Source organism: Mus caroli, unplaced genomic scaffold (assembly GCF_978045245.1).
Source record: "Mus caroli unplaced genomic scaffold, Mus_caroli_1 scaffold_10, whole genome shotgun sequence".
NCBI lineage: Eukaryota > Metazoa > Chordata > Mammalia > Rodentia > Muridae > Mus > Mus caroli.
Genome location: NW_028227265.1, coordinates 116,476,846 through 116,492,596, shown reverse-complemented (window position 1 = coordinate 116,492,596; position 15,751 = coordinate 116,476,846). Strand labels below are relative to the sequence as shown.

The following is a 15,751-nucleotide window of genomic DNA, read 5'->3' as shown; positions in this document are numbered from 1 at the left end:
ATTATAGCTATACCTCGTGCAAGATGCCTAGAAGACTCTCACACCATCACATTCATACCAACATGCTGCCATCTCGCTTACTTAAAGGGCAATGTCACAGGGCTGTAGTACAGAGAGACCTAGCTCTGCTGGTGACATATCACCTCTGCAGTCCCCAAGACAGCTACAGTAGCTGTCATGTTGGAGCAGTGTGACAGACTTCCTCTGAGCTCCATGCTGCTCCCAAGGGATCCAAGATGTCTGTGGCCCAGGAAAGGGATGAGCAGCATCCGCTGCACTGCACATGCGTGGTGCATGAGTTACACTCTCGGCTCTTCTGGGAGCTGCTGTGCCGGGTTTTGCGTGGTTGTCTTAGAGCCCAAGAGTGAGCACTATATTCCTAAGAGATGTCTTTCCAAATCTATGAATTAGAAAGCTGAAACTAGAATCCAGGCCTGGATTCAGATTCCTAATACTTCAGAGGCTTAGATGTGCCATAGTGAGCACGCACTCAGCTGAGATACCAGGAAACTGCTACGTGAATTTATCTTGGGAGATACAAATAAATACACACCACCCCCCTATAGAACACCAACAACATCCAGCCAGAAGACCCAATGGGTTTATCACACATATTTAAAAGCATGCCGGGTTATAAATAGAGTGTGTGTGACCCCCAAAGCAGCCATCTTATTGGAAAGTATCATTCCAGAATGGCTGGCTTCCCTCATGGTTGCACAGATGGAGTACTGCCTTCTGTCAACCTCCCACCTTCTAACCACAAGGCGACATTCAGCTAGGGCAGATTGCGGGGGAGAGGTGTGGGAGGGAGCTGCGCTCTCAGACGAGGGCCTGCAACCCTCACCTTACGGGCCTGATTCTGAGTGGTTCTTGTGGGCAGCCACAGCTGTGGATGGAGAAGGTTGTTTTGCTTGGAGGATAGGGCTCTGCAACACGGGGCTGTTTCTACCATTGCCCAGCATTGCTCCTGAGGGAGGAGAGCCTGGGCAGCTCTCCCACCCCCCCACCCCCCACCCCCCGTCTATGCCTGCTCCTGTGTGCAGGTACATGTGTGGGGTCTAGAGGATTGCTTTAGGTGCTGTTCTTCCCACACCTTCCGTTCACCTTGGTTTGGGGGGACAGGATCTGTCACTGTCCTGGAGCTGGAGGGTTTCACTAGACTGGCTGGCCAGTGATCCCCAGGGATCCACCCTCCTCCGCCACCCAGCACTGGGACTTCTAATTTGCCCCACTGCACCCAGCTTTGTCATGTGGGTTTGGGGGAAACAAACTTGGGCCCTCATGCTCACAATGCAAGCTTGTTGCTATCTGAGCATCTCCAGCTGTTTGTCCGTGGGATGCAGGGCAGGCTGAAGTAGGATGAATCTTTCCGACTGTCTGGATCCTTACTCTAAGGATGCAGAAGAGCCACCCAGCACAGTTTGTGGTGACTCTGACAGTCACAGGCCCAGCAACTGTAAAAGGATTCCTTGCCTGGTTCTCTTCTTGGGAAGCTTGTGGTTTTCCTGAGTTACTTTGCAGAATAGACATAAATGGGGGAAGGATAAGGGAGAGATGTTCTGGTTGGCCAGGTAGTAAGTTGGTATTCATTCCTCCCTCGTGAAGTATTGCCTATGGCATCTATCCATTTGTTTGTCCACCCACCCATGGTAAGCATCTGCTTGCAATGCAGCGATGCATTACCTGGCTGTAAATCAGGCCACAGTGCCTGCAGGTCAGATACAAAATACATAATATGTGGGTCTGGGGAGATGCCTCAGTGCGTAAGAGCACTTGCTGTGTGAACATGGAGGCCTGAGTTCAAATCCTCAGCACCTACATAAAAGCCATATGTGTGATGCATGCCTGTAACTACAGTACTGCAGGCTGGAGAGCCCAAAGATCCCAGGAGCTCCCTGGTCATCAGCCTGGCAGAGATGATGAGCTTCAGGCTCAGGGAGAGACCCTGGTGAAAAGCATCACAGTACAGAATGATAGAGTAAGACATCCCTCCTCTGGCCTCAGTGTGTGTGCACATGGGCAAGTACACACGCACGCGCGCGCGCACACACACACACACACACACACACACACACACACACGAACACACACACGCACACACACATGCGCACACACACACACAAATTCATTCACTCACTCAAATATACCCACTCACACACAAATTCACACCCACACCTGTACGCATGCACACACTCAAGCATGCACCCATGTACACTCACAAAAGAAAATACATTAAATGGAATAACAAAGAGAGAAAACTTACACTAAATGCTGCTGCTATTGTGTCTAAGGAAACAGGTTCAAAGTGTGAGGATGTGGATAGCAACATTTTAGGGCAGAGAACAGAGACTGAAGCATCTTTTAAGATTGTCTTTATGAATGTATTTTACAATGAGTGTTTCTTGTCTGTGCTTGTGTGTGTGTGTGTGTGTGTGTGTGTGTATCTCCTGGGACTGGAATCACAGTTGTGAGCTGTCCTGTGTGTGCTGGGAATCGAACCCAGGCCTGCTGGAAGAGCAACAAGTGCTCTTAAACACAGAACCGTCTCTGCAGCCCTCGGTTGAGATATCTTACATGTAATATCTTGTAATGGAGACTGTGAAAGTAAATATGAAAGCTAATTGATGAAATACTTAAGCTGCCCCTTATTCACAAAACAAGGATGGAAGTGAAGACCCCAGTGTCTGGCTGTGACCATGGCTCCTACCAAGACTTGCCTATACTGTTTTTCCAACCTATAACCTGGTTCAGAAGGAAACATAGAGCAGACCTCTTAGTCTCGCAGAGCCGGGAGCATGAGGTGACACGGCTCTGTGTTTTGCTGGGGCTATTTATTAGGTAGGTCATTTGTGCTGTTGGTGACTGAGGCAGTGCTGAGCCTCAATGGTCAACTGAACAACTGGGCATCTATATAGGAGGCCTTCCTTCTTGTTAAGAAATGGAATGTCAGTGTTCTCTGTTGTTGTCAAAGGAATACTTACCTGAGGTAGGGCTGTGCACATTGCACCTTGGGGAGCATCATCCTGTCCCCAGGGATCGAAGTGACACGCAGAGGAGCAGTCGGTGGGACCTGAGGAGCGGATGTTGACTGAGGGAAACATTAGGCATCATTTGTAACCTAGAGATGAGCCCAGCTCCATGGGAGGCTGTTCTGTGGAAACATGACATCACTGCAGCGATGCAGCACCATGAGCTTTGACGTTTTTGGGGTTCTTTGAAGGGGAGGCTAAAAGATGCTCTGGGCATTGCAGAAAGGAGGTTTCGGTTTGTAGAAATCCTGCCCACTCAGGCCCTACTGCGCCCTGTGGCTGCTGACCATCGAGACGGCCATGGCCCACTGTGGATGACGGTCTTCTGGCTGATAACGCCAGAGCCACCTCTGGTAAAAGAGGCTGTGGCACAAAGGGCTGGAGTTCAGCACACAGCTCTCTAAAGAGACCATAAAGTAAGGGCTTCTGTTTGCCTCAAAGGATCCTCTGTCCTCACCCAAACCCCGGGAGATTCCCAAATGTTAGAAGGAAATCAGATATCTGGGAGGAGTCATGCAAGAAAGTTTGAAGCAGTCAGTTGGGACACACAGACCCGCCAATTGTTTTCTGAAAGTCACGGAGATTCGGTGGCTCTGGTGGATCTAAACTGGCTTTACACAAATGCCCTGGGTTTTCCTCTACTCCCCCTGTAATGCTGTTAAAGAAACAAAGCCAGTTCCCAAAGCATAAAATCCAATTTCTCAACTTGAGAGGCAAGCCACATAGCTGTGCTGTTTAACCCGTGAAGTAAAGAACCAGTTTTAAATGTCACTAATGGTATTGTTAACAGGGTATTAGACTAGGTGGAGAGCTGGTGCCCCACACAGGACTCCGTCCTGTGAGCGAGGAGGGTGCGTCTTGGGAGGCTTCCTTGTTTGTTTGGAGTGCTGGGCACTGAACCTGACTTCGCACATCGTAGGCAAGCATTGAACACTTAGCTGCATGCATAGGTTCTGGGTGTGCATGCATGGTTGTATGCATGCATGGGCGTATGTGCAGGAGTGTGAAGGAGGGTGTTCATGGGTGCATGGGTACAAGCATCCTATGTTCACGTGTGTGCACACACAGGTATTACATGTGGAGGTTGGCGGGCAACCTCAGGTGTTGTTCCTTGGTAGATGTTTACATTATTTTTTGAGACAATATCTCTCATTGGGACCTGGGGCTTTCTGACTAGGTTATGCTGGCTGGCAAACCATCCTCAGGCTCCACCTCTCTGCTCCTCCCATCTTCCTTACTGCCCTGATTGTAAGTCTTGCTACCACTCCTATCCAGTCTCACAGGACCAGGGGTCTGCATCATGTAGGAGAAGAAGCGAGTAGGCTGTGGATGAGGAGCATAGCCCAGCCCAGGTTGACTCCATTCTCCTCCTCCTCCTCCTCCTCTTCTTCTTCGTCTTTTTTTTCTTTTTTTTTTTTTTTTTTTTTTTTTTGGTTTTTTGAGACGGTTTCTCTGTATAGCCCTGGCTGTCCTGGAACTCACTTTGTAGACTAGGCTGGCCTTGAACTCAGAAATCCACCTGCCTCTGCCTCCCAAGTGCTGGGATTAAAGGCATACACCACCACGTCCGGTTCCATTCTCTTCTTTTTCTTTTCTTCCCTTCCCTTTTTATTTTTTCTTTCCCCCTCCCTCTCTTCCTTTTTGAGACGGGATTTCTCTGTGTTATCTGGCTGCCCTAGAATTTCACTCCATAGACATAGTTTCTGCCCTCAAACTCTTGAAACCTGCCATGTGCTGGCATTAAAGGCATGTATCACCATACCCAGTTCAAGACAGGTTCTTGAAAACTGTTTTAATGGCATTTTAGAAACACATGAGAAGACAGACCTGGCCCAGGCACACTTGCTGGAAATAGTATCAAATGGGAAACTGTAGGTGTGCAGGCTCAGCCTAACTCAGTGCTGGGCTCAGGGCCCCAGACCCACAGTGTGCACCATGTGCTATGCCGGCGCTTGGCTAGGGCAGGATGGAGAGAGGAGTCATTGTTGGTCTCAGGCCTGAGATCACATCCAGCTGCTTGTGGTGATTCCCATGGGACCAGATGTTTAAGGCCATCAGCTTAAAAGGCTTGAACCTTGAGGTGCCATATCAGGTGTGCCTTCTTCCCAACTGTGCTGATTCTGCGTGAGCAACTGCATTTGCTTGGGCAAGGGCAGAGGTGAGGCACAGGTCAAGCAAGGCCAGCCAAGCTTTCCCTCTTGGTTGGCTAGTGGGTTTCTTCTTCATGTCTGTGATGTGGGGGCCACACCCTTGTGTTTGTCTGTGGCCCTGTCTGCTGGGATATGAGGACAGCTCGGGCTTGGGTGTACAAGGTGGAAGGCGGGGGTGGGGGGTGGCTGCTGGCTTGCAGCCTAGCTGGCTTCGTTCGCCTGTAATACTAAGAAGTGGATCTAACAAGAAACCTCTGCATAGAAGCCATGTCTTTGGATACTGACAGCGAGCACCTCTCCTACCTTCTGACGGCTGAAAGCACCTACCCCTTATCCCCAGAACCCCATGGGAGGACAGGCGGTGAGCAAGTCTGTGTGCAACCCTGAGCGCACTCTAGAGAACAGAGGCCAATTAAACACTGTTCCATTTAAACACAAATGTGGCCCCACTCCTTGTGTGGACTTTTGAGGCAGGAGACGCATGGCTCAGGTCTTTGGGGAGCCCACCTGACACCAACCCTCAACACTGTCTCCTGCGCCTGGACTGATAAAGCTATTGAAGATGGCTGTGGACCATGTTCATTATCTGGCATGGTTGTGTTATCATGGTGCTCAGATGAAGTGCCTGAGTGTCAGACCTGAGGGTCTGAGGCCCTAGGATGTGCCCAGCACATGGAGTCAGATGGTGGCTCCCAACTTAGCTGTCACTGGAAACCCCGGTGCTGTCCCTTCGCTTTCCCTCCAAAGCATCTGTGGGCACCAGGGCAGAGGTCATTAGCCGCTGGCTTGGGAGGCTCGGCGTGTCCCATGGAAAGTGTCCCTGCCAAGCTGGGCGCCTCACGGTTTCCTCTGCTGAGGGCTGGACAACAGACTGGGAAACTTCCCGATTTATTTCAGTAAGCTCGCAGCCAGCCCCTCCCTTCCTCCTGGTTTGTAGTTGTTTGTTTGAACTTGAGACTTCCTGAAGCCTGGAAGGTGTTTCTGCCTGGAGCAGCTCCCGGACAGTTGCGGCTCTTGTCCACACAGCCCCTGTCTAAGGAAGGAAGCAAGTGGGACTAGCGCACAGATGGGCGGGCTCAGCCATTCTCACTTGGTCTCCAGCAGCGGAGGCATCCTGCAGCCTCGGCCTCCGTCTGTGAGGAGAGCAGCAGGTGTGGAGCCTCTGGCTTGGGGACTGAAGGGGAGGCTGGGAACCCAGGAGGCCATTTGACCCCATTCTTTCTCATGACTTGGTAAAATTCAAGGTCACCGGGGACGTCAGCACCTGTTTCTCGTGACAGCTCAGGACCCAGGTGTGTCGTGCAGGTGGCTGGTGCCTCCATAGTTTCTGACTGCCCTAGTGAAGAAGGCCTGTAGGCCTCGGGAACCTCAGGGCTCTTTGGGCTGACACCTGAACTGGTCCTGAGGCATCACTGGGCCTCTGCATTCAACCGTCAGGAAGGCAACGCAATGGCAGAAAAGGGTGCGTCCCGGGGGGCCGGGCGGCGGTTCTGGTCACTACCAAGGAAGCGTCGGGGAGCACCAGGGCGCCACAAGCCAGGTGAGTCAGGAGAAATGACACCTCCCTGGGGACTTTGGACTTAGTTTCCCTTTTCAAGAACTTTCTTGTGATGATTCAACATTTCAAAATATTTTGAGTGGTACTTCCAGGACCCTTAAAAAATGTCTTGTGACCTGTTAGACATCCTGGCTCAAAGCAAAGATGGTCTGGGTGTGGAGTCTGGCTTTATCTGAACTTCCTTTTATCTTCTGGTCTGAGAGCCTGGCTCAGAAGAAGCTGTGGTGGTGGGAGTCCTGGGCAGACATGGCCATGATGCACTCCCTGTCTGAAGAGTCAGTGGGGCTTGCTCCCAGGTTGAACAGTCCATCCAGGTCCCCAGCAGCCTGTTTTCACAGTGGCTATATCCCACCCCCACCCCACTCCCAGTTCAGATTCTCTTTGGGGCAGCACATTTGCTCAGCCAGTTTAAATTCCCAATCTCAGACTAATGTGTTACAAATTAACATCCAGAGAAGTGGGGCCGTTCCAGTTGCTGGAGCTGGAGCCAGAGCCATGCCTTGAGGCAGAGTTCTGGTCCTGGCAGGGAACACAAGACTCTTTTCCCCCAGGAGCTTGGGGACGCAGATGTTACCAGGGAATTCAGGGCTGCGGTGATCTCTGACCGTAGGCTCACATAGCATCCTTTAGGGTGTCAGCTATAATTCCACTGTGTCCCACTGTGGACATAAAGGACCAGCGCCTCCTGGTGTCCATCTTAGATTTGCATGCACTGGGGAAGGACAGGCGGTCCACTAGGAGAGGCAGCCATCTGGAGGTCCAATATCTAAAGTTCATCCTATCTTCTACCCCAGGAGTTAGCTCCTGAGAGTGCTTTATAAACCAGCATGGGCACAGCAGGGTAGAAACGGGCCCTTGCCCTCCTATGTGGGTATGGAAAGTATCCCTAACATGGTGGGCCAGGCCAAGTCCTGCTAGATTGGCACAGATAACCTGGGTTGAGGTACCAGGTCCCTAGTCACCTTATCAAACCCTCTGACATCTGCCTAGCACAGTGCCAGGGAAGAGCAGGACTGGGTGTGACAGAGGCCAACCTAGTCCTGGCACCTGCTCAGTGCACCCCAGGGTGCTCAATGCCCTCTTACCAGAAGCCCCTCACCTGGATGTGAGGAGATTGTCCAAACACCCTCTCACAATATGGGGTATTCTGGGCCATGCTTGAGATTACTCAAATGTCACTGGTTTCCTGGGCCACCAGCACCATCTGCCTGGTTTGGCTGTTGAGGGTGTTGATATCAATTTTGGGGTGCCCTCCTGGCTCTGCCTCCCTATCCATGTCTCAGTGGAGTCTGTCTGATGAGCTCCCTCCCAGTGCAAGTGCATCTCAGACAGGTGCAGCTGGTGGCAGGTACAGCTGGTCAGAGGTGCAGCTCACTGTGTGCAGCTCACTGTGCACGGGCTCACTGTGTGCAGCTTAGGTCTACAGCAGTTCAAACAACCAATAGCTTGCTTGTTCATGCTGAGCACCTGCGTGGGCAGTAAACCCTGGAGTCCATTTTCCATGTGACATGCTTTTTGAACATGGAGCCTATCTAAGGGCTTGCAGCCATCTGCTTACGTCAGAGGTGAAGTCATGGCTAGTGCTGTGGACACAGAGTTAGAGTTACGAGAAAGGGCAGGCGATGGGGATGCCATGTCGTGAACAATGGGTGAAGACGGGGCGAGGGGAGAGTTGTCTGGACTGGTGAGGGAGTTGGGCAGAGCTGCTCTTCCCATCACAGAAGTCCGTGGGGTACTATTGACTAGAGATTAGTAGAGCATTTCACTTGCATGTGGCAACCTTAGACTGTGGTAGCAGACTTGATGAGATTCTAAACTGGAAGAGCAAGGCCCACAGAGGGGCCAGAGACACAGGTGCCCACCTCAGCAGCATGGCTGCCAAGAGTCTGCCTGTGCTGAGGGCATGGGAGGGAGGCTCTGCCAGCCACCCCAATTAAAGCACTGCAGGGAACCCTCTTTAGTTGACCCTTCTTGATGAACAATGGAACAATTAAGATTCCTTAAGCGCCATACAATGGAGCGGGCACAGGGGCAGCGTGGAGCCCTGGGACCGGACACCACAGCGTTGGTTTAGGAGAAAAGGTCCACTTGCCTTTTGATGCTGACTAGATTACCTCCCCTGGATGTGGCACTGCCCTTCACAAGCGCAGTAAGTCAGGGTGAGGCCCCAGTTGTACACTCTACTCCCTAAAGCCCCCATGCTGGGCTGCAATGGTGGCCAGGAGCCCCACCTAGGGCAGACTACCTGACAGTTAAACATCACCCGTCACCTGAGTGCTGATCTGGACACTGTGGGTTCTTGGGATCTGTGACACCTCAGTGGGCCTGGGTGGGTGTGGCCTTCTGCAGTTCTTCAGTGCTGCTAGGCCCTAACCTTACCACCCCCTGCACACACATCCATCCAGTGTGAGCTGGTCTCTACACCGCAGTGCACAGACCCTCAGGCACTGCTGCTGTTTCTACTGGGCCGAGCGTTTGACAAAACTCAGGTTCAAGTAGCGCATGAGTCAGCGCCAGCCTTCCCACACCTCTTCTCTGTGGTAAGTGATGGTGTAGGGAAAAGTGTGGCTGAAGGTTATAATTTCCTGATAAGCCAGAAGTGGAGTGCCATCATTTTATCCAGAAGTCCTGGCCATCAGCCTTCATGGAGACAATGGAAAGCAGAGCTCAATAGCACAGTGGCGGGCGTCCCCTCTGAGAGCCTGTCTTATTAGGAATCCAGACAGCCTCTCTGTTAAAACATGTTTGAGGTTGGCACAGAGAGTTTTAAACAGGGCCAGAACTAATTAAAAGGAGATAATAAAGGCCCATGAAGATGGTTCGGCTGTGTAAGCATGAAGACCATCGTGTGGATTTCCAGAACCCATATAAAAGCTAGGCAGGCACGGTGGAGATCAATGGGAGAAAGGGCTTCATGTCCACTTGTGGCCTCTGAGTGCTCCTGCAAGCACACAGGAGCACGTGCACACATGCGCACAATACGTGCAAAAATGCCTCAAAGATTTTTGGGGCATGTGGGTTACGGTGATCACTGGTTAGAGCTTCTGGGTAGCCGAGCTCATGGTGGGAAGTGGTGCATAGGAGAACTGTTCAGTAAAGGATTTGGGGAGAATCCTTCTCTACAGCAGTGTGCACACATTTGTTAGGATTCGCAGTATATACCACGTTTGGATTTTTTTTTCTTTCTTTAAGAAAATCAAGCCAGGCGTGGTGGCGCACGCCTTTAATCCCAGCACTCGGGAGGCAGAGGCAGGCGGATTTCTGAGTTCAATGCCTGCCTGGTCTACAAAGTGAGCTCCAGGACAGCCAGAGCTATAAAGAGAAACCCTGTCTCGAAAAACCAAAAAAAAAAAGAAAATCAGCACTCCTAGTTAGATGTTCCACAGCAGCCAGCTAGAAATACTAAAACCTGGGCGTTCAGTAGGATTCCACCCTGGGTCCCGCTGTGGTTACAGTGTTGCTGTCCAGGAAAGCCCCACTGCAGGCTAGGACCACACAGGCCCAGCTCGTTGCTGTGACACAGGTGACTCCTGTGCCAGATGCACAGGCCACTGGGCTGAAGATCTTCCTGGCTCAGCCCAGGACTCAACCATGTTTGTAGAAGACAGACATATTATTGAAAGTGGGACTATCCAGTGTGAGGCTAGACCACTAGTATGATGGGTCAAAGCAGGAACATCCTGTATGAGGCTAGACCACTGGTGCGACAGTCCTGCCCATGGGCATTTATAGCCACACTCCTGGCATCCACGATTCAGAAGTTCGAGCCAGCAGAAGGGCGTGGCCATCCTGCTCTAACTCTAAAGCAAGCTTGCAGAGGGGCGGGAGGTGGGAGGAGCCTCCCTTTTGATTTATAGTGCTTTTGTTCACAGGGGAAACACTGCTGAGAGACATTTCCTCATGGTGCTCCTAGAACTTGTTTGTAAGAAGCCGTTTCCTGCTCTGAGGAAATCTGGGGATTGTTATCATTTTTAAAATTTCAGGCAGCTCGGTTGAAGGTAGTAATTTTGTGATAACTAGATATGAGTGCTGTCGGTTTAGCCAGAGCTGGGAAGGACCTCCTGACCAGCTCCTGACTTCCCTGGCCACTGGCCACCACTTAGCCTAGAGTGAAGCCAAAGCCAGGCTGGAGAGACCCAGAGACCCCATCCCAGCTGCGCTAGGGTCCTCGCAGGCACTCTTTGGGGCCTCTGGGATCTTGGTCTCTGTGGGGATGGTCCCTATGTGTTATCTTGGGACGGGGTGCCTGTGGAGTCTCTGCTCTTGAGGAATGTGGAAGTAACAACTCACACCTACCCGGGCCCTACTACCTGCCCACAGTGTGAATTTGCTCACCTTGGGGAAACGGTGTCCTTGACATCTGAGTGGTGGGGGCTGCCAGTCACTAGATTTGAACTCTCTAGGTAGTGGGGACCTCGCTGTGTTCTGATGGTTGGGTTCAGGAGTTCATCCTTGCCTGGGTCCCTGGGCAGAGAGTTTAGTTTTCCGACTGCCCCTCCATCCACTGAAGCTTCATCTACTTCTTTGTGTCCTGACCCTGTACGAGTAGATTGGCTGTGTGAGCATGTGCCCTGGTACCAGTGCTGTCTGCATGCTGGAATGCTGGATGGGGGCTACTCTTTGTATGCCAGGCCTCAGACAGACAGACAGACAGACAGACAGACAGACAGACAGACACACACACACACACACACACACACACACACACCTCTGTTCCTTTCCTGTAAGGATCGAGGCCCAAGCTGACTCTGCATCCTCTTCTTTGGACCAGGAGCCCTCTCACCTCCTGCTGGCGCACTCTGCTGATCCTTCTCACCTCCCTGCCCTGGGAATGGTGACTCTTTCTTGTCCATAACCGTAAGTGGACGTTGTCCCTGCTGAGTCCCTGTGCCTCACACTGGCAAGAATGGCTTGATTGTTCTTTTCCCAAAGCTGCTTGCAGGCTGTTTCAGCCTGGAGTCGCTGTGTAAATATGCAGGGTGGAGTGAGGAGGGGATGTTAGTCTTGTGAGAGCAATTACCTTACAGTTCTCCATCCTGGTTAATGGTGAAGTGAAAGTGAAGCTGGCCGCTCCTGCAGTCGGTCAGCGGTCGGTCGGTCGGTCGCTGAGTGCAGTCAAGGGCTCTGGGTGCCTGTGGCCATGGCACACAGACGGCCTGCCCGGATCTCTGTGGCAGAGATGAAACTCTACTACATGTACTCTGAGTGGTGCTCCTGGCTACGCTCTCTGGCTGAGGGTGAGTCCCGGGGTCCTCCGAGGGAGTGGGCACACTTGCAGCCTGGGCGTTCCGTGGCTGTATTCTGTTGATGAGAGAAATGGTCTCCCCAGTTCCTCTGTCCCCTTTGGACCTGAGGCCACTAAGGTGGGTCCAGGAGCACACGAGTTCCCAGCCCGTGGTTGTCACTGGAGTAGTTTGCAGCATTGGTTATCAAGAGTAAACAGCATTCTCAGGCTGGCAAGTGTAGGGACTCCTACATGTCACCAAGCTGCTTTCGTGATTGGCTCCCTGGGGAGCTACAAGACCATAGAGCATCCAGAGGGTCCTTCCCTTAGCCCTGAGCTCACTGTCTAGCAGGCAGAGTGACCATCACTTTTTTTTCTGGCCTGATCCCATCTTGTCTGTGTGATGTGGGCCTGGGATCTTTGAAGGTTAGAAGTCAGGCCATAGCTGGCATTTGACAGAGTTCATTGTTGTATGCCGTGTAACAGTTGAGACAGTGGGGAGGGGTGGTTTCTAGAAACACTGCTCAGGGCCTGAATGTGCAGGAGGTGTCTCTGTGGACAGTAAGAGAGAAGGCTCAGCAGAGATGGCCCTGTCAGTCCTGTGCACACACAGCCCTCTGCCCCCAGGGCTTTTCTGTGCATTTTGTGGCTCCAGCCACCTCTCCTAAGAGGATAGGAAGGTGTTCAAGATGCTACTGTGGCTACGGTAGCACTCACAGGAGAGGCTCAGGAGGGGACATATATCCCTCTGCCAGAGCATATTACTCAGGAGTGCAAGCTGAGCATACACAGCCCCTGGTGACGTGGGCGAATCAGCCAGGACAGCTGACTCTTGAGGAGAAGGGCGTGGAAGGGGGGCAGGTGGTGCGGATGAGGTTTTCATACTCAGTACCCCAGCCGGAAGGGACATCTGTGTCAGGACTGGGGCTCTGTGGACGGGACCTGCATGCAACCAGCTCAACTGTGATGTTTCTTCTGTCTGTTTGTAAAATAGGAACACCCTTTCCTTCTGGAAGGCTGAGGCAGGGGAGTTGTAGTCTCTGTGAATAGAACTCTAGGTTGTGTGAACAAGCCCATGTTTAGACACAGAAATCTTAGATGCTTGACAGAGACCACCATGGGTCTATGATGTGAGATGACCTTAGCAACCATAGGGCCTTGAGAGTCTCTGATTGATGATGTACCAGAGGCCAACACCGTCAAAAGCTGAGGCTGGACCATGAGCATGGTGTCTGCTCATCGTGTACAGCTCACAGTGTGGAGCTGTCCTGCTGCTGTGGGGACACTCACAGTGGGGTGTGCTGTCACTCTGGGGTCCCTGAAGCATGGAGTTCCTTCAGAGCTTCCCAGGAACAATGTCTCAGCCAGCAGTTGTCAACCTTCCTAATGCTGTGGCTCTCAATACAGCTCTGCGTGCTGTGGGGACCCCGACCTTAAGTTTTTTTTTGTTTTTTTTTTTTTTTTTGAGACAGGGTTTCTCTGTGTAGCCCTGGCTGTCCTGGAACTCACTTTGTAGACCAGGCTGGCCTCGAACTCAGAAATCCATCTGCTTCTGCCTCCCGAGTGCTGGGATTAAAGGCGTGCGCCACCACGCCCAGCATCATAAGATCATTTTTGCTGCTGTAATTTTGTTTGAAATATAATATAAATATCTGTGTTTTCCAATGGTCATAGGCAACCACTGTTGAAAGGGTCATTCGACCCTCAAAGGGGCCAGGACCCAAAGGTTGAGCACTACTGGTCTAAGCTGACGGGATGGAGTGGGAGGTACAGGCCTGGCTGCCTACAGCCCCTTATGTGGCAGCAGGGGCTTGGGAACATGGCCAGGTTCCCTCCTGTCTGCATGGATCACCAAGGATGCTAGCACAGGACTTTCTGCCTACACCTTTGTTTTTCTGTGAAGTCCAACTTCCCCTGTGGTTCCCCGTGCGCACATGGCAATAAAAACCCACAGACGGGCTGCCTCAGAGCAGGGCTACCTCAGAGCAGGGGTGAAGGCTGCTTGCTGGCCCTTTTACCAGGCTGCTGGGAGTGAAGCCTGAGTCAGGAGCCTAACAGGAACTGAAATTGTCCTCCTGCAGCCTGGCAGGGCCCTCCCAACCCTGGAAACTTAGCTCCTCCTCCCAAGGATTGTAGGGAAGGGCTGAGGAGAGGACCCATAGCCTGTTGACACTGGCAGCCCATCCAAGGGCTAGTCAGCACCCACCCTGCCCCGGGTGTGCACCGCACTCATGTTCTTTTCGTGATGTACCTGAGGAGAGCTGAGGCCTTTAAGCTAGCTTGCTCATCCTGGGCTGATGGGTTGTTCACAGAAGCACATAGAAACTACAAAGTAAATTGAGCCCTGGGCTCCTACCCACCCCCCCCCAACCTCCCCCCAGGACTAGGAAGGATCAGGTGAGATATGTAAGTATATCTGGCCAGCACAAAGTGTCCCACCCCATTACTATAGACCAGTCTCTGAACCACCATGGTTGACTTAAGAGAAGGAATTGATCAACTCGTAGCCCAAGTGGGACAAGATCCCCCAATAACATGAGCCTTTTGCACACCTGGGTGAGCTTGCAAGGCACAGGAAATCCCTTTGACCGTCAGCAGAGCAGTTAAGGAGGCATGGCAGGGCTTGGAGGGAGCTTCCCCCACCACCTAGCTTGTGGCCATTGCTCTCCAGCACATTAGGTGGCTGTCTGTCCTTGACTCTGAGAAGTTCATTGTGACTCAGAGCAAATGCGACAGGGTCCAGTAATAGATATCTGCTGTTTGCCATGTGGGCACAGCAGCTCCTGGGCTCTATTTACATTCTCTGTCTGCTGTGTTTGTCTTTTCTAATATATGGCAAGAGAATATTGCTAAGATCAGCCTTAGGGGAATCCACCTGCCACCAAAGAAACACACACCTCCCACGTGTGAAAGAACTGGAGGGCACGTGATGGGGCTGTCAGTCACTCTCTGCTCACTCTGCTGCCCAGGCAGAGCCAGGCCTTCTCTCATAGGCTCCTGGGGGACCTGTGATTTTTGTGAAGCACCTCTATGTGTGCACAGTGACACTGTTACCCAGGAAGCCATGGCAAGGGAAAAACAAACTGGGGACCCAGGTCCTGTCCTCACTCGGAGACTCTGTGTCACAGTTTTAGGGACTTAATTTACCTCAAAACAGTGAGAGCCCACAGCCTTATCTTGTGTTTAAAGAGCAGGATGGCTTGTGCTGGTGTTAGCCCTACTGGGGACCATGGGACTGTGAGCTCAGAGGGAGAGTTGTCTTTAAGGAAGTCTGTTTTTTCAAGAACAGAAGTAAAGAGCCGGAGGTTATAGGCCTATTTAAATTGTTTACCTGATCTTGATTTAACTTTGGAAAGTGGTATCTATCAAGAGACCCACAGCCAAACATTAGGCAGAGCTTGGAGAATCCTTTGGAAGAGAGAGAGAGAGCGAGAGAGGAAGGATTGTAGGAGCCAGAGAGGTCAAAGACACCTCAAAACCCCCCACAGAATCAACTAACCTGCCCATAGGGGCCCACAAAGACTGAACCACCAGACAGCATGCATGGGACAGACCTAGGCCCTTGGCATATGGGTAACAGTTCAGTTCAGTAGCTTGTAATAAAACAGCTCCTAACAGCAGGGGCGGGGCCGTGGCAGGGCGGGCGGGGCGGGGGCGGGGGCGGGGGCGGGAGCCATCTCTGACTCTGTTGCCTGCCTTTGGATCTCTTTCCCCTAACTGGGCTGCCTTATCTAGCCACTATAGGAACTAGGCCACATACCTAGCCTACTGCAACCTGATAGGCCAGGGT

General features: G+C 51.9%; 1 protein-coding gene across 13 annotated transcripts in view; it reads left to right on the top strand.

Annotated features, from left to right (window-relative positions):
* Mcf2l (MCF.2 cell line derived transforming sequence like) overlaps window positions 1-15,751 on the top strand; it is a 145,812-nt gene that overhangs the window by 47,630 nt on the left and 82,431 nt on the right. The window contains exon 1 of one of the 13 annotated variants that reach the window (XM_085844187.1): window positions 6,153-6,719. The exons of 11 other annotated variants lie outside the window; for them this stretch is intronic. In XM_085844187.1, the coding sequence (XP_085700313.1) occupies window positions 6,629-6,719 (91 nt within the window). In that variant the 5' untranslated portion in view covers window positions 6,153-6,628. Of the gene's footprint in view, window positions 1-6,152; window positions 6,720-15,751 lie in introns of those variants that run through there. One more of the 13 variants, XM_085844197.1, reaches the window with a different exon arrangement.